Source organism: Solanum dulcamara, chromosome 3, assembly GCF_947179165.1.
Source record: "Solanum dulcamara chromosome 3, daSolDulc1.2, whole genome shotgun sequence".
Classification (NCBI taxonomy): Eukaryota; Viridiplantae; Streptophyta; class Magnoliopsida; order Solanales; family Solanaceae; genus Solanum; species Solanum dulcamara.
Window position 1 is genome coordinate 76,081,004 of NC_077239.1, and position 20,741 is coordinate 76,101,744.

Here is a 20,741-nt window from a genome sequence, read left to right on the forward strand (position 1 = left end):
ATGTGATAAGATTGTTTTTTGATTGGTTGTTGAACTTTGATCAGGATTCTCATATCATTTGAACACATGACATCCTCTTATTGGTCTTGAACTTGACTAGAATGTCAAGTCATCTTGACACGTGGCATGATCTTGAGTCTCAAGATAAAATGGACCTTGGACTTGAATTAATAAAATGGACGTATTCATTTGTGAAGCCCAAATTAATTATTCAACCCAAATGAACATGCATTTAATCCAAATTTTATATGAATTAAATCCAACAAAATTTATGTGTCTACAATACTACTATTAATTAATTAAAGAAAAAAAATATTTGAGTGAGTATTTTTTTAATAAATAATTACTAATTTTAGCGACACTTTTTATTTGTTACTATTTATAACAATACATAGCAACATAATAATAAATCTGCAATACGTATTAAAAGTGAATTATACACGTGATATAAATGTATTATAAGTGTTCTAAAAATATATTATGCTTGCTTAGTAAGAAATTGACACAATGTATTATAGGTGTATTAAAGTGTGTGATAAATATATTATTCATTAATAAAACTTGTATTATAGGTGTTTTATAAATTGTTTTTTGTAATATGTATTAGAACTGCATTATAAATATATTATAAGTGTTTATAAAAAATAAAAATGTTATTGCTATAAATGATAAATATTTTCATAAAATAGTACTCCATTTTTAATATATCTATGTAAGTTTCCCTTAATTAAATCCATAAGTATCATCATTTTTAATAATTCCCATCTTCTTCTTTTTCCAGAATTAGGATGAAAGCTGGTCTCATTAAATATTCTATTGATTTGCTTGATTTTTAATGGTTATACAATGTGAAGATATTCCAAGAATCAAGCATAGGAATATTTATAGTATTAGTCATGGCAACAATTCTAACATTTTTAGTTACTCTACAATTTAGGCCATGTTTTAAATATCACACTAAAAGTGGCTATCTGATGTCAATCTACATGAAGAGACTACCTTTGTGAATGAAACTTAGGCCCAATGTAATAAAGACGGGGAAGGCCCAAAAATGAAATTCTGGTTTTCTAGTTTGTTCTTTTCCATCTTTTAATCTTTTTTGACTTTCATACAACGTACTCATTATAATTTGACGAGTAGTTTTTTGGAAGGGTGATGCGTCTTGGCTCTATCTAGTGAGGATAAAAAGGTTGTTTTTATGAACCCTCAACTTAAACGGAGCATATAAAAAATAATATGAAAAGTAAGAAATAATGAAGAAAATAATAATAGCAACAATAAACATAACGATAATTGAAATTAAGAAAATAACATGTATTCAATGTTTATATCTAAATTATAATTATAATAATTTGCTACAGTCTAGTGATAGACTGAAGTAATACATATTAGTTAATTATCAATATATGAAAAATAAAAATAAAAACATCTTATCGACGTGAATTAGTTTTCACCAATTTATTTACTTCACTCATTCCAATTGAGATGACGATATTTAATAATTAAATACAAAATTCATAATATTAATTTAACCTAAATAATAATAGTGGTAGTATTAGAAATGCAAAGTTAATGGTTGAAATTTGTTTCCCAACCTTTTCCGGAGCCTGCATTAAAATCCTTATTAAATTTGAATCGTGAATTGCAGTGTCCATTTAAATAATTTTATCACTGGACCACAATCCATGTTGGTGATTGAAAATTAGTTAATTACAGAAAAGATTAGATGAAAATTCAAAACGATTAGATGAAAATTCAATCTTAATTTTGTAAATTGATAAATAATTTGGGACAACTATTTATAGTAAGATGGACAAATAATATAGACGGAGTGTGTACTTGTCAATTTTAAAAAATCAAGATAAAACTAATTACATTTTTTTTCGTTTCACCCTTACAATTAATTCTTTTTTTGAAAGTGTCTAAATTTGTAAAATTCCCCGAAAAAAGTTTCTTAAAAAGTAAATTAATAAACCTATTTTTTTTATTTATGATTTCTTAAACAACTTATAAAAAGAAAATTGGATATGGTGCGTGTGATTAATCAAGTTACCAGATAATGATACGTACGGATGAAGACTAAGTACGGGTTTCACCTTAATTAGCGGACAAAACACTTTGATGAGTTCTAGATAAACACACATAGTGTCATAATTAAGTATAACATATGTCACGGAGCCATGTTTCCTTGTCTTTTCCCTTTATTGTCAGATGTCAAAATTACTTTATTTGTTGTTTATTGAAAATTACCCTTCACCAAAACAAAATAAACTATATTAATTTATAGTTATTTATTGACCAGATCTATACTAATAATTATTATTATTATTATATGGTGCGTTTGATGATCTGAATTTTCCTATTTTTTCTTGAAAAAATTGTCCAGATCTATACTAATTAATTATTAATATATGGTGCCGTTTGATGATCTGAATTTCCCTAATTTTTTATTGAAAAATTACTCAACTTTGCAGATAATGTTTGCCATGGCTTGAATTGAATTGGATCAGTTAGTTGTCATTGAATCTTATTTCAACATAGGTTTTAGGGACACTGTAACTTACGACGAGTGCTAATTATCTCTAAAAATATATTTCGCAGCAATTAAATTATTATCGTTAATTATTTATCGTTAAAGATTATTCATAGCGTGGTGAGTAATAAAAAAGATTAAAAAAAGGCTTACAATTTTGCTTGCACAACATAACAAATATAGTAATCTATCCGTTTAAATTGATTTATTTGTCTTACTTTTCATTTTTAGAATATTTCAGAAAAAAAATGTCTTTTCTTTCCCTTTTTAAAATTTTTTAATTTCAATTTTCCACATTACATGTTTAAAATCACAAAATTAAAGGACATTTTAATATATTTTACATATTTTTAGTTTCGGACCACAAATTCAATTAAAAACTTAGAATTTCGAACCTATATAATTTAAATTATCGCAGCGTCTCTGTTAGTTCATTAAATAATTAATTAATGAACATATTACATTTTCTTCACCTAGCTAATTACGTTAACAAGTCAAGATCATATGCTTCGAATAGACTCAATTGATGAGTCACAAAAAAACTGATGAGATATATAATAATGTTAAGTGGAGTGTCCACATATAAGTGGAATGCCCACCACATTTTTATATTAAAGTGGGGCCCACTAAAAGTGGGCATCCCACTAAATTAACACCTATATATACATTACCATGAATTGGTAATTGATAGTTGTAAAGAAAAAAAACAAAATATTCTGTGCTTTGCTTCTTCTTCAGTTCTCCTATTTACTCTCTCTTTCAGTATTAAATTGTTAATTTAGTCTCATTTTACAACACGTTATCAGCACGAGGCTCCGACTAATTTTTCAAGGTAACAAAAAGTGGTAAGAAGTTTATTTAAATTTATTTTCATAAAATGGCAAATATTTCAAAAATTGAATTTGTTGCTTTGGATATCTCTGGAAAAGATTACTCTTCATGGGCACTAGATGCCGAAATTCATCTTGAATCGATGGGTCTGGCAGACACCATCAAAGATGATAACACGGCATCTAGTCAAGACCGTGCAAAAGCTATGATTTTCCTCCGCCACCATCTTGACGAGGGTCTTAAATTACAATATCTTACATTAAAAGATCCCTTGAAATTGTGGAAAAATTTAAAAGAAAGGTATGACCACCTGAAGTTGGTCATGCTTCCACAAGCACGCTATGACTGGTTAAATCTGAGACTGATGGACTTTAAAAATATAACTGAATATAATTCTGCTTTATTTAGAATTATAGCTCAGTTAACTTTATGCGGAGATGAAATCACGGAACAAGATAAACTTGAAAAAACGTACTCCACATTTCCACCCGCGAATATGCTCCTGCAGCAGCAATATCGCGAAAAAGGCTTTAAAAAATATTCTGAATTACTTTCTCACCTTCTTATTACTGAAAGACATAATGAACTATTAATGAAAAATCATGATAGTCGGCCAGTTGGTTCTTTGCCACTCCCTGAAGTGAATCAGGCAAATTCTAACCAACGAGAAAGAGGCCATGGCCCCAGTCGTGGTCGTGGTCGTGGTCGTAATCAAAGAAGAAATTTTAATCATGATGCTCGGCTGGCACCGAGAAATAACCAGCAATATAAAAGGCAGGGTAAAAAGCCAGAAGCTTTACCGAAGAATAATTCAGAAACAATATGTCATAGATGTGGAGGTGTGGGGCACTGGTCGCGGATTTGTCGGTCATCAAAACGCTTGGTTCAGCTATATCAGGCATCGTTAAAGAGGGCAGAAAATAATCCAGAGACAAATTTTATCTCTGAGGACAATATTGAGCCCATGCATCTGGATGTAGCTGATTTCTTTAATTTTCCAAAAGTAAATATGAATGTTGATAAGCCAGATAATATTTAAACAATTATCTTTGTTGTTGTATTTATTAAATATTATGTTTGTATTTTTCTAGATCCATGTAATAAAATAAAATTTTGTATAATAAATTATGTATTAATTATAATATTTACTTTCTTTCTTTGTGAAGAAAATATGGAAATGCGTCAAATCTTGTTTGGATCAATGATAAATCACGAGGATATTTGTGTAATTGATAGTGGAATAACCCATGCTATATTTAAAGACGAGAAATATTTTTCCAATTTACTTAGAAGAAAAGCTAATGTTACTACAATTTCTGGTAATTCAAAAATGATAGAAGGCTCCGGAAGAGCTACTATAATTCTGCCTAAGGGAACAAAAATTGTTATAGAAGATGCACTATTTTCTTCTAAATCCTCACGAAACTTGTTAAGTTTTAAAGATATCCGCAGAAATGGATATCATGTTGAGACACTAAATGAAATGAATATTGAATATCTTGGTATAACCAAGAGTGTCTCAGGCCAGAAATATATTTTGGAAAAATTACCAACTCTGTCATCTGGCCTATATTATGCAAAAATTAGTGCAATTGAAGCAAATATGATCGTAAACCAGAAGTTTACTGATCCAAATATATTTGTGCTATGGCATGATCGAATAGGTCATCCTGGATCAATAATGATGAGACGAATTCTTGAAAATTCAAATGGACATCCGTTAAAGAACCAGAAGATTCTTACAAATGATGAATTTTCATGTGCTGCTTGTTATCAAGGCAAATTAATTGCCAGACCATCGACCCTGAAGGTTGGCATCGAATCTCCTGGCTTTTTAGAGCGTATACATGGAGATATATGTGGACCTATTCATCCACCTAGTGGATTGTTTAGATATTTTATGGTCCTAATAGATGCATCATCTAGATGGTCTCATGTGTGCTTATTATCATCTCGCAACCTGGCGTTTGCGAAATTGTTAGCACAAATAATAAGATTGAGAGCGCAATTCCCAGATTATTCAATTAAGGCCATTCGCCTTGATAATGCTGGAGAATTTACATCCCAAGCATTTAATGATTATTGTTTATCAATTGGGATAAAAATTGAACATCCTGTTGCTCATGTTCATACTCAAAATGGCCTTGCAGAGTCATTTATTAAGCGCCTACAATTAATAGCAAGACCTCTACTAATGAAAACAAAATTGCCAATTACTGTTTGGGGTCATGCTATCTTACATGCAGCAGCACTTGTACGTCTCAGACCGACTCATTATAATAAATACTCCCCGTCACAATTAGTATTTGGTAATGAACCAAATATAGCTCATTTAAGAATTTTTGGTTGTGCGGTATACGTGCCTGTAGCACCACCACAACGTACAAAAATGGGCCCTCAACGAAGGTTGGGCATATATGTTGGGTTTGACTCACCCTTCATAATTCGATACCTTGAACCGTTGACTGGAGATTTATTCACTGCTCGATTTGCAGATTGTCGGTTTGATGAAACAATTTTCCCGCCATTAGGGGGAGAGAAAAAGAAACCTGAAAAAGAAAAAGAAATTGCGTGGAAAGTTTCATCACTATCACATTTTGATCCACGCACCCGCACATGTGAGCAGGAGGTCCAGAAGATCATCCACTTACAGAAAATAGCAAATCAAATGCCAGATGCATTTACTGATTTGAAACGGATAACTAAGTCACATATCCCTGCAGTGAATGTACCTATCCGAATTGATGTCCCAAAAGGATCATCTACAAGTATCATAGCTTCTGAATCTCAAACACGCCAGAAGCGTGGTAGACCGTTGGGCTCAAAGGATAAAAATCCTAGAAAAAGAAGCGTAAGAAATAATAAAGATGATACTACACAGGAACTTCCTGAAGAAGGTCAAGGTTTGAGTAATCCTGATATTCCTGAAGAAATCAGTGAACCCGATACTCAAGTGAATGAAGAACTTTCAATAAGTTCTACCGGTGATGAGATAAATTTAGATCGATCAAAAATTACGGTGGATAATGTTTTTGCGTATAATGTTGCAATTAACCTCATGCAAGATAGTGAAAGTCTTGAACCTAAATCCGTCGAAGATTGTCGACGTAGATGTGATTGGCCAGAATGGCAAAAGGCAATTCAATCAGAATTAGACTCACTTGCTAAACGTGAGGTTTTTGGACCTGTAGTCCAAACCCCTGAAGGTGTAAAACCAGTTGGTTATAAATGGGTTTTTGTTAGAAAACGAAATGAGAGAAATGAAATTGTAAGATATAAGGCACGCCTTGTTGCACAAGGATTCTCTCAAAGACCCGGAGTCAACTATGAAGAAACATATTCACCGGTTATGGATGGGATAACATTTCGATATCTCATCAGTTTAGCTGTACATAAAAATCTTGAAATACACCTAATGGATGTGGTTACAGCTTACCTTTATGGTTCACTTGATAATGAAATTTACATGAAAATCCCAGAAGGATTAAAATTGCCTGAAGCATGTAAAAAGTCTCGGGAAGTATACTCAATAAAACTCGAAAGATCATTATATGGTCTGAAACAATCAGGGCGTATGTGGTATAATCGCCTAAGTGAGTACTTAATAAATGAAGGTTATATTAATGATGTTATTTGTCCATGTGTTTTTATTAAGAAAACGGAATCAGAGTTTGTTATACTCGCCGTTTATGTTGATGACATAAATCTCATTGGAACCCCTGAAGAGGTCCAAAAGGCAATTGAATATCTAAAGAAAGAATTTGAAATGAAAGACCTTGGAAAGACAAAACTTTGTCTAGGTCTACAAATTGAACATTTAGCAGACGGAGTTTTTGTCCATCAATCTGCCTACACTGAGAAAATCTTAAAAAGATTTTACATGGACAAAGCACATCCATTAAGTACTCCAATGGTTGTTCGATCACTTGAAGTAGAAAAAGATCAATTTCGACCTCCAGAAGAGGATGAAGAAATTCTTGGTCCTGAAGTACCATATCTCAGTGCTATTGGTGCACTTATGTATCTTGCTAACGCAACTAGGCCTGATATAACATTTTCTGTTAATTTGCTAGCAAGGTATAGTTCTTCCCCAACGCGAAGGCATTGGAACGGTATCAAACACATTTTGCGATACCTGAAGGGTACGATTGATATGGGTTTGTTTTATACTAACAAAGGTTACGCAGACCTTATTGGTTATGCAGATGCAGGTTATTTATCAGACCCACATAAAGCTCGATCTCAGACAGGTTATCTGTTACACACGGAGGGACTGCTATATCATGGCGATCTACAAAACAGTCCATTGTTGCTACTTCTTCAAATCATGCTGAAATAATAGCAATTCATGAAGCAAGTAGAGAATGTGTGTGGTTGAGGTCGATGATACAGTTCATCAAAGAAAGATGTGGTCTGGAAAATAATGTTAAAGTACCCACAATTATATTCGAAGACAATGCCGCGTGTATAGCTCAATTGAAAGGTGGCTTCATAAAAGGAGACAGAACGAAACACATTTCACCAAAATTATTCTTCACACATGATCTTCAGAAGAATGGTGAAATTGATGTACAACAAGTTCGTTCAAGTGATAATCTTGCAGATTTATTCACAAAGGCATTACCAACATCAACTTTTGAGAAGCTAAGGCATAAGGTTGGAATGCGCCGTCTCCAAAATATCAAATGAAGCTTTCATCAGGGGGAGTAAATACGCGCTGCACTCTTTTTTCCTTCACCAAGGTTTTGTCCCATTGGGTTTTCCTGGTAAGGTTTTTAATGAGGCAGCAATCAAGGCGTATTATCAGATATGTAGACACAACATCAGAATAACTTAGTATATTATTTCTTGTAAAGTGTTTTTATGTAAACACATTACACGTGGACATCCAAGGGGGAGTGTTAAGTGGAGTGTCCACATATAAGTGGAATGCCCACCACATTTTTATATTAAAGTGGGGCCCACTAAAAGTGGGCATCCCACTAAATTAACACCTATATATACATTACCATGAATTGGTAATTGATAGTTGTAAAGAAAAAAAACAAAATATTCTGTGTTTTGCTTCTTCTTCAGTTCTCCTATTTACTCTCTCTTTCAGTATTAAATTGTTAATTTAGTCTCATTTTACAACAAATAATATTTTATGGTATAGTTTTAGGTAGTCACTATGTTGAAACTATTACAACTACCTTTCAACCCTCCTATAATTGTTGTCACATTTCGGAAAATATTATTAAGAAAAATATTACCTAATGTAATTGATAAGCTTCATAAATATATTTTATAGGTAATAATTTTAAATAATTCTAAATAGCTATATTTTTTTATTTTATAGTAAATATATTTTGATATACATATCTTTAAATTGTAGGCACGATTTTTATATGTGTGCGCTTATTATGTATATATTGTCACTGTATATATAATATTTCAGTGTATATACATTGCGTATGTGTATATATTTGCACATTAATATTGTATGTGCACACAGATAGTCTATATATTATGTTTTGTATTGTATGTGCGCACATATAGTGTATATATTATGTTTTGAAAGAGCAACATGGGCTATGTTTTTGGGGGGGTTGGTGGGGATATCACTATTTATTTATTTATTTAAAAAAGACACTAATCTCGCTATTTATAAAATTTCCCTATTTTAAAATTATAATTAAGTCTCTTAATCTTTTGATTTGTGTCCCATTACAAATTCTTTTTAGTGTTAATTCAAAATTTTCAAGATTTTTTTGGCATGAGAGGTCTTCTATTCAAATTAAAAATCTCTGTGTTGAACTATTTCCTCGTAGGACTTGTGCGTGTGTCATAAACTATTTAAAAACTTTTATTACTGTTATTTATAATTTTGAAACAAATTATAAATGCAATACTTTCAAATGATTAAAGGAAGTGGTATTTGAAAAGGATATGAAAATCACAAAAACATATTTGACAAAGAAATCAATTCCCCTATGTCTTTTTTCTCCATTTACCACAAAAAGTTTCCCCAATTAAAATAATTCTGACCTCATATAATTATTATAAAGGTATTGTTGACGTTTCAAAATGGCGATAACATTCTCAAAGCTTGAGTTTGGAATGAAGAAAAATAATTTTCAAATTGATTTCTCAAATAATAAATTAACTTCTTTATTTATTTTCTAAAGTCGGATAATTAGTAAGCATAATGTAAAATTAAGAAACATGTTTATAAGTTTAAGTAATTGAAAAATTAATGAGAGTGAATTCGTCGAATTGTAATTTTTTATTATCTTAAAATAAACAAGTTAAAAAGAATTCTTACCCAAAAAAATTATAATAATGACTGACGTAATTGTAATATCGTAAACCACAAGTGGTACAAAGCAAAATCTAAGAAAAAGACTCTGAATAATTATTTTTTATATATAATCTAGACAAACATTATAGAGGTGAATATAGAGTGGCCGGTGAGATAGTAGGATGTGGATGTCTATATGGGGGGTTGTCACGATTCAAAATGGGCCATGAGTGGCACCCACACTTAACCCCCTGGGTGGGAGAACCAACGATACAAACCCCAACTAATAACAATAACGCGGAAGCTCAAATAAATACGTTTTCCCCAAAATCTGAAAGTCATCACATGAAGGACATCTAAATTCTAAAACTAAGTCTCGAATTATCAAACACCAAATAAATAACATAACATATCCGAAAACTAAGGACACCATGCCATGACAAGAGATCCCATCGCCAGCTAGAAGGATAGCTCACCCTGAAATCTTCTGAACTGGAGACTGACTAGAGCTGAGGTCGAGTCGAAATCGGTGGAACACTCGCTGCACCCCACAAAATAAAACAAGAAAAGATACAAGTAGGTGTCAGTACAGGACAACATGTACTGAGTAGGTATCATCGGCCGACTCAAAATAGAAATCAATATGCAATAAGTAATAGCGGAAAATCAACCGTAACACTTAACAGGTGGTAACCAATAAGATCAAGATCAAGTGACAACACAATGAACAATTTCATAACCAATCAACAATATTAAGATCACACTTGAGGACTCAAGCCTCCATATCACACCCTTTTGGAAAATGAGTTATTGGAAATTGGGTAGTATTAAGTCATTTTAATTTATTTTCCTTTAATATTACCGTGTCGGAACGTGACACCCGATCCAAATATACCGTGTCGGAGCGTGACACCCGATCCAAATATACCGTGTCGGAGCGTGACACCCGATCTAAATATACCGTGTCAGAACGTGACACCTGATCCAAATATACCGTGTCGGAACGTGACACCCGATCCAAATATAATTAATTTATCATTCTTCATGATTACATTCCACTTCATTAACAGTATTTCATCAAACCTTCTTTATTCAAGGCACCATTTTTGATAGGGCAAGTTCAAGATTATGGATTTCATGGCCTCGGAATATCAGACCAATCACAACAACATATCAACCATCCAAACCACAACAATTAAATGCGTAGTAAACTTCACACATTACTCAATGAATATCAATCACTATTAAGAGCCTATCTATGATATAGAATAAAAACCATAACCTACCTCAACCGAAGAACCAAAGTAAAGCAAGTTAATCCACCAATGTCTTTCCCTTTCTTCAATGCCTCAGACCAATCTCAATCTATCAAATATATAATATTTATAAGTAAACTAATCCGTAAACACCGATATTATATATGTGTTTAACCTAACCCCAATAACTCACCCAATTCTATAAACACATTCCTAATCTTGATGCTACTTAACATGTCAACTCCCATATTTTATGAAATAAAAAATTTCAATTCTCAAAACGACCTAATGGATCGTTACAGGGGTGAGAGGAGATAATTAGCTCAAAAATATCACTTATTTTTTCATACTTTCGCTATAAAACTCATTTTCCGTCGAAATTCCGTTTACATTTGCTCCATATCTACAAGCCAAATTCCATGTCTAATGCTTCCATAAATAAATACATTTTTTTTAGTCGAAAGATGATAATTTTGTTTCTAGTATACTTATAAAAGTACCTACTGATGCTTTTGGTGAAAAATTAAATAAATTACAGAACACCTAAAATTAGGTATAATATTTAATGAAGGATTTTTTTAGGTTCGTTTTAATTCTGATTAATTATGGTTGTCCATAGTCTACCAATCTATAGGCATAATGGTATTTGCCTTATGTAACCGACAATATCTTACAAATATCCCAGTTGATATGATATTATTTTTATTTGAGAAGTGAACGATCAATGATTTCAACGGGTAAAAGTTATAAATCATCGATTTTGAGGGATAAAAATTAAAAACCGTTTTAAAATAAGGGCATAAATTACGTATAAAATATATGTATTATGTGTTAATTTATATGAAAATATACCTATTTATCGACGATTAGGAATTGTAATGTCTAACCAAATAAATCTATTAGATTTATCGATCACCATGATTATATGAGATTTCACCCACCCCTTAAATTAAGACACATGTACTTAAATATTATGCCACTTCACTTACAAGATGTGGATTCAAATTCTCCGAAAAAAGGAAAAATCACAAACTTTTTTTTTTGGTCAAATAATTATAAAGTAGACAAACAAGAAAACAAACTTGGTGTTATTATTATATGGGGTTCAATGTATCCTAACTCCCAAACCACCACACAATATGAGATAGGAATTAAGATGAGGATTCAATCACTAACCAAAAGTATCACTTTCAATTTGTTTTTTTAGTTCTATTATTTTATTTATTTTCATTTGACATATGTATGGTGGTTTGTTTGATTAGTATTTATTATTCACAACAATAAATTTGTTGTGTCCACTGCAAAAAGTACTTGCCCGTATTGAGATGCACTACGTTTTTTTAATCAATCAATAAAAAATAATAATTTAAAGAAGTACTGAAAAATGGTGGACCATTCTATTGATTTTTTTAAACGTTTGCACCCCCACATACTTTTCTTTGAATTTTACGAACAAAGATAAAACTGTTTTTATGAAGACAATTTGTAGTAAAACGTACTAAAATATCAACTATTCACAATATGTGCAAAATTAATGACAGTGCTTTTCAATTTAATTTTACCTATTAACATTCTTTAGGTTACCTGTTAATGTAATATATAGTACTTCCTCCGTTTCAAAAAAAAATAGCCTAGTTTGATTTTGTACGGAGTTTTATATAAAAAAAAATTATCTTGTGGTCCTAAATTAAAGTTATGTCAAATGTACTAAAATATCTTTTAATTTTGTGGTCTTAAACATGTCACGTGAAAAGTTAAAATTAAAATTTTATCAAAAAATGAATCATTTTTTTAAAATAAATTAAAAAAGGAAGGAAGCCATATTTTTTTTTTGAAACGGAGGGAGTATATGATTATGTATATGACTTAAAAACTTTTTAAAAAAAGTAGCGTTGGTACTCAATTTCTTGCTACAAGACTTACGTGTGGCCAACTATAAGTTCACACTAAACCACTAGAAACTCCACAAGTGACATAACTAGTCAAATCTCTCAAATTCAATAATACTATGATTTGATTTATAACATATTTTTAGTCATTCATGCAAATAGATTCAAGGTCAGACAACCTTGATAATGCAAATAATTATCGCCTATTAATTTCAAAAATATGTTAGGGTATTACTCACTAACTATAATTAAATCCTAAAAGTCTATTTCGTATAAGAAACAATTAATCATTAAGAATTCTCGATTAGGTCATTTTTATATAATCATATCTTCTTCTATGTTATTTTATATCTACAACTTAATACACAAGATCTATTGATCGCTATTCTAAACTTCACTTATAAAAAAAAAACAAATATTTTGTTAATCATAATCGCTATCAACGATTCCACATTATGGTTACTATCTTTTACTAGAACAAATTTCAATTAGATCTGCTTACCAAAATTTAGTTCGACATAAAGAAATCACTTCTCGATTTTTATCACAATATTGTACCATTATTTTGTTAGAGCAAATCTCAATACTACTAGTTTTTTTTCCCTTTTCCAGCTGCTTAAGAGAAAAATAATTGTGGAAATTAAATTTCTTTTGTACTGAAACAAGTTTAGTATGCAATGCATTTCACAATGAAATGCACTGTATACTGAAATTGTTTCAGTGACACACAATTTAATTTGAAAAGAAGAAGTGTATATTAAGTATGCAATACAAAAAAAAAAATACGAATTTTGTTGATAAATTGTTTTTACCTAACAGATTTTTCTGAATACAGCTAATTAGTCACTGTATAAGATTAGCAGACAAATTTTTTTATTTAGTTATTGAATTCACAAATTAGAAAACATGAAATTAGCTACTTTGTAGAATTTATTGGTAATATTCTCTAGCTATTTTTTTTTAGCTGATTGAATTTTTCTTAAAATTCATAGCTAAATGGGATTAACATGGATTTTGTTATTTAGCTTCAAAACTTTGTCCATCGCTAATCCTTACTTTCTAGTAATCTGATGCTTTTTTTTTTTGGCCCGGGGGGGGGGGGGGGGTGTGTTTAAATTACTCTCTCTACTCGCTAGTCCATATTAAGCGAATTGTTGAGATTGTTTTCATAGTTTAAAATCAGTGAATTATTCAAAATTTAAGAGATTACTATTGACTTTGCACAATTCTTAAGAAACTATAAATAAAAGGGTAATTTTATATTATCACCATTTGAATATAATAAATACAATATCTTGAAAAATGATAAGGGTAGATTAGGAATTAAGTTAAAATTATATCTTGATTTCATAAATTGGATAAATATTGTTGGACATCTATTTTTAATATTATGGATAAGTAAAAATGGATGAAGGAAATACTTAATTTATGTCTTTAAATATTTTTATTAAGAAATAAGTGTCAAAAACACGTTGAAGTATCCCTATTTTTTGAGTTTCATGCCTAAACTATTGGAAGTGTGAGTTTCAGACATAAACTATCATTTATTAGTTTGAAAAACACACATCTCTCTTTTATTACACTCTCATCTTGTTGTGTATTACATTCTCCTTCATTTAAATAAAAATTATCACATCACGCTCCACATGTGTATTAAATTTCTTTTATAAAAATTTCTGAAAATTTCTTACTTTATCTCCCCCTCCCCCTCAAATTAATAATTTAGATTTTTTTATTTTTTTTAGAAAAAAATTCTACACCTCCCCACCTAACCCTCCGCTTTCAATTTTTTTTCCGTTTTGTGTTAGGTATATACATATGATTTTAGAAAAATATTTTTTACTTCCTGCAAGACTTTTCTTAAAATAAAATTTTATGTCTGTTATATTCGGTACACAAGTAGGAAAAAATATTTTCTTAAAAATATATGCACATATTTAACACAAAATAAGAAAAATAGTTCTCTTTGGAATCCAAGCTTACTGGTCCCAATTATTCATTATACCTACAAAAGTCCTGAAACTCATTGAGGCTTATTGTAGGAGCTTCATATGGTCAGGTACCAACACCATCACCAAGAGAGCACTGATAGCATGGGAGAAGATGTGCTTGCCTAAATCTGCTGGAGGAATGAGGCTCATCAACATACACCTATGGAACCAAGCTGCTATTGCTAAGACCTGCTGGGATCTTGCTCATAAAACTGATAAACTATGGATTAGATGGATCCATTCTTATTATATAAAATCCCATACTGTCTTTAATGTTCCTGTACCTCAACATGCTTCATGGATGGTTAAGAAGATACTTGCAGCTAGAGTGATACCAAAACAGATACACACTCAAAGAGACTCACCAACTACTGCAAACTTTTATGTGCATTTGCTGGGTAATAGACCAACAGCCCCCTGGAAAAATATGATGTTTAACAACAGTGCAAGACCAAAGGCTATTGTTACAATGTGGATCATGCTGCAGAATAAACTCCCAACTACAGACAGATTAACCTCCTGGGGAATAGATGTCAACCAACAATGCAAACTCTGTCAACAAGATCTGGAAAATAGAGAGCATCTGTTTACTCAATGTGAATTTACTAGAGCTATTTGGAAGAAATTGCTTAATTGGATTAAATGGCCACTCTTTCATGCTGATGCATGGGATATGCATTTGGAATGGACTCTGAAACAATCTAAAGGCAAGTCTCACAATGCACAACTCTTCAAATTAATATATGCTGAGTGCTCTTATGCAATATGGATGGAAAGAAACCAGAGAACTTTTGAAGAAAAAAGAAGAAACTATGAAGAGATAACTAAGGAAATAGCATATATGTGCACTTTGAGAGCTCCTTTGGCGATTAGTACTCGACTACAACAATCTCTCCTCTTCTGAAACTAATTGTAGGTTTGAGGTCTTAATTTGAGTTTTATTTCTTGTTGGATAACAAACTGTGATGTAGTTTGTTATGATTATGTAAATATCTCTTGGTGATTAATAAAAACTATTAGTTACCAAAAAAAATAAGAAAAATATAAAAATATATATAAAAAAGAGTGGAGGGTTAGGTGGGGTGGCTATAATTTTATTTTATTTAAAATAAAAATTATAACATTTTTTAGAAACTACCCTCCCCAGACCCCACATTGTGGGATTATACTGGGTTTGTTGTTGTTGTATAACATTTTTTAGAAAGGAGTGGGGGACGGGTGCAGTATGAATTTTTTTTAAAATATTTTATAAAAGAAATATAAAAAATTTAAAAAAATTAAAGGATGGGATTGTGGGGGGAGGGGGGAGGGGGAGGATTGCGTGAGCAAAATATTTTAAATTTTATTTTTTAAAAAAATATTTTTTTTAAAAAAAGTAATTTCTTTTATAAAAAAAATATTTTTTTCGGAGATAGAAATATTTTAATCTTTAACTTTTAACTAATATTATGTAGAATGTCATGTGGCAAGATTTTTTTCAAAAAATAGAGAGAGTAGAGAAATTGTATTACACACACCACTAAGATGTGTGTTTCTCAAACTAATAAGTGATAGTTTAGGAATGAAACTCACACTTCTAATAGTTTAAGTATAAACCTCAAAAAAAAAGATTAATTTAAATATATTTTTGACAATTATCACTTTTATTAAAGAATATATCCAACCTAAAAATTCAGTTAATATAATAAGATCATTGAACGATACTCTCTTTCTTTTGAAGGTTATTACGTGTGGTTTTGTCAGTCAATATCACCGTCACTTGTACGTTACAAGGACTATTGGATTATTGGAACAAGAACAAAGTTTTGATAAAAATACACAACACATTGTACTGTCTCTAGAAGCTTCGTCTTTTGTCGTGTTGGTTATTATTGCTTCAATAACAAAACATTAAATAAAAAAAACTACAATAAAAATTGTAATTATCTTGTTGCCTAAAGTTCACTATAATTTTTTAGTTAAAGTGACACAAACCTTAGCTAATTGTCTGTTCATAAATACTTATATTGAGCTAATACGGAAATAATTATCTAACAAACGTTACCCACTAGCTAAGTCATGCGCTTCTAAATATACAGAATAAAAATCTGTTTTTTTTTTTTAAAAAAAATACTTTATAAAATTGAAAAAGCAACTAGAAGAGGAATTTCTCACCACAAAAAGAGGTGGGGGTGAGCTAGACTGCAAGTTGGCCTCGAATAAAAAAACAAGTTATTTATATATTAATTTTTGTATAATTTATATAATATTTGGTAGGTAGTTAGAAAATAAATTATGCATATATTAAATTAATACGATGTTTGATTGATAATTTAAAAATCTGCATAACTAATATATCTATAAATTATGACGAAATATATGTATTATAATATGCAGAATAAAAGATAGAATAACTAATACATGTATAATTAATCTCTTCATAACTAAATCTTGTATAAAATAATACATAAATTTTCTCATGACCAATCTCTACACTAATTGTAATTGCATAACTCTAACCAACTACCAAAAAACCTTAAATAAAGAGTTAAAAACAACATCACTCAAAACACTTCTTAATTCTTCTGGACATATGGGCGGTCATTGATATCAATTGAACATAGTCCTTTCAAAACATAAGCACTTTAATTATCTCAGATTAAATTGATTTATTTTAAGTGATTTTAAATTAAATTACTAGCAATTAAGCATATTTAAGTGTTTGAGTAAATTGTCCTTAAGAATATTCCTTCGAAAATTCAATTATATTCACCGTTAGGCCTTTGTCCATAATTGTTTTCCAGGTCAACCTCCTGTCAACAAGCCGGCTAGGAGAATTTTGCCTATGACAAATTGACAATTTAAAGTATATATGAACAAGTTTGGTATTTTTCCAAATAACCAAAGAGAAAGAAACTAAAAACAATACATAATAATAGGAAAGTTTTAAAAAATATACAATGAAACATAAAATATTATACAACGTAACTCAATATATAATATTATATTACATTTGAAGGGAAAACATTACAATCACCCGTGGAACTTGTTTTTACCTATTTTCACAAAAAAAAGTTATTTTCTTTATTTTTTAAGAAACTTATTTTCTGAAAAAAAAGATTTTTCTCTGTACCGAACACATCCTTAGTGTCCTTTTCCCTTCCTTGCTTCTCCTTTGGGTTCCCCTTGTAGTAGGTAAAAGGAAATTTAGCAATCAAATAGTGTGTTTGTGGGGTTACAAACTTAAAGTCAGCTAGCATTATCACTATTTCAAAGGATTTATTACATGGTTGGTGTAGCTATATATTTAATTAAATGATTCTTCTTATATAGTAATAAAAAACTTTACCCTTTGACTACATTTTAGTTTGCTTTACCCTTTGAAAAAACGTCATATTAGAAGTTTCCAATTGATTGGTAATATAATATAAGCTATAAAATTGACTATCAATAACCTTTTGCACCTATATAAGATGGAGTAGTTTTTTTATATTACAGACGGTTCGTAATGTAAATTTGAACACTTAGTGGACACCCATTCCTAAAGCATAGACGTGGAGACTTTCAAGAGAAAACAAAATTATCAATATAGGTGGTGAGATGGTTGAAATTTTTCTATCATTAATCCTATTGAGAGTGTCGCCTCTTGAAATAATGAGCTTTTCAATATGCGAATCTAAATTTAATCGGACTCTAAGATATATATCGAACACCATTTAGAAAGCAAAAAAAGAAAAAGAAAAATTGAAAACAACATTTGAGACATCTAGAGCCAATATTGAAGCAATAAAAATCCTTTCTAGATGCAACTGAAATTGATTCTTTATTGGTGCTCCATTCACTCTGTAATCAGAATTGGGCCTGGAGTTAAAATCACCCGCCTTTAGAAGTCTAAAAGACTGCGCCTAAACTAGCCGGACTTGCTTGAATCAATAGGCTTACCAATTTCTCGAAGCAACCCCCAGGATCCAAATCTAGGAGTCAACTTTTTCGCATGAGCATTCGCTACATGTATCAGTCCGTGGAAGAGTGAAACGGTCACCATTACGTACTAAGGATCCCCACTCCCCCAATCTTAGATAGGCCGTCTGAGGGTTCGCTGCGGTTCATTGCGTTTCCGCTTCTTCCTTGAGATTTGATCTCATAGAATTCAATTCCCGTTTTTAAACCATGAACAATATGAGCCGAAACTTCTTCGTAGTGGCTCCCTTACATCCATCATTTTAGAGGGAACCTCAAAATGGCTCTATTTTATTATATTTACCCGGTGCTCATGACGTGCTACGGAACCTCCACTATGCCGGGGGAGGGGGGACCAAGCAGGACATAGCTAGCGGCATAGGAGTCGGCTCGGCATCAGCGACTTCGGGGTACGCAGGGGTGGATCTAGCCAAGTGGATCAAGGTAGTGGATTATGAATCTACCACGCGCGGGAATTCAATCCCCATCGTTTGCCCATCAATAAATGCGTTGGTCGTAATAGATCGACTTTCATGCTAGTTCTTGCTCCAACATAAAAGTCTATTTCAGAAAAAGACGACGTACTATGATACTTTTCATTTTATCAAGCACTGCTTTGATATCTAATTTGATGGTTATACGATCTTCAACAAAAATCAACAGGCTAGATTTGGAACAATTGTCGCTATCCTCGAGAAGCTGGAAAGTGAATTATGCAAAATTAAATGATGAGTATATCTACAATAGAAGGTGATCCATTGTCCTTTGTATTGTGTTAATCCATTAAATATATTGTAAAGTTGTGATATTTTATTAGAAATATATTTGAAACTCTTCTTCATAAATCATACTTTGAATATGATATTATTAAATATTTATTAATACTCTGTCTTTTAGATATCGGATACTAACTAGTTATCCAGAAAGAGGAAAAAAAAAAAGATGTATGTGACTCACAAGTGACTTGAGGAGTCAATGCTCCAGAGAACCATGTTATCCAATCAAAAAATATTCATGACACACATTATCTAACTTTATTCTATACGACTACAAGTTGTAAATTGTCAGCAATTCAAATTCTAATTATCCCATCATAAACAGGAGTACGTTAATATATAATATATATAGTATTAGTACGTTTTTGGTCCCTGTTTTACAAGCTGTTGCAAGATTGTCAGTTCCTGTAGGCACAAATTGCCGAATTGCCCTTGGACATATCTACACAGAAAATGGGTACTGTCATACTGATTCATTTCATTTTATGATTGGGGTTTATTTAAGTTATAAAATTTTAAAAGGATATGATTGTAATTTTACACTAATGGCTCTTCAACACCTTAATGTGATCATAAAGGTCATCTTACAATACTGATCATTTGGTTGCGGATTAAAATTACATCTTTTATTCGGTATAAACTTATACATATTAATTATGAGAATTTCTGAATTATAAATAAAAAATAAATTTAATTTTATAAATAAATAATTTATTTTTAATTAATTATCAAATATTGTGTAACTTATACAAAAAATAATATAGAAACATATTACCTCTTTATTAGCTACCATACAATCCCTATCCACGTGAACATGTCATACGAGTAAATAAAGTATGAATATAAAATTAAAAAGAATTTTCAGATAAAAGAGAATTGATCAAGTAAAAAGATAGGAGCTCCTAGGCAGGAGTAAAAAAAAAGAATTTCCTGATATAATCCATTTGGATTAGACTAAAAACTAAAACAATATACTCTATTTATTTTAATTGATTTGTCCTATTTTTCTTTATAATTTATTTTAAAATGAATATTATTTTTCTTCTTATTAACTTTATGTTTTCTTTTTTCACATGGACCATAAAAAAATTCTTTTGCTTTCTGAGATTTTGTATTAAATCAAAATAAAAAAAAAAGTGAATAATAAAATACTGGATATATATATATGTGTGTGTACGGAGAACATCAGAGGGGACAACGTGGGTGTGTTTTTTCTGGAATTTACAGCTCGTGATGAGATAGGGGA

At 30.9% G+C, this 20,741-nt stretch overlaps 1 protein-coding gene across 1 annotated transcript; it reads left to right on the top strand.

The window, feature by feature from the left end:
* The first annotated feature begins 14,892 nt into the window (after window positions 1-14,892).
* On the top strand, window positions 14,893-15,684 carry LOC129883688 (uncharacterized). Its single transcript, XM_055958300.1, has one exon. It carries the CDS (start codon window positions 14,893-14,895, stop codon window positions 15,682-15,684), a length of 792 nt encoding a protein of 263 aa, XP_055814275.1.
* Window positions 15,685-20,741: the final 5,057 nt, after the last annotated feature.

Coding starts and splice junctions, on each gene's coding strand:
- LOC129883688 (XM_055958300.1), top strand. CDS start 14,893: ATGTGCTTGCCTAAATCTGCTGGAGGAATGAGGCTCATCAACATACAC.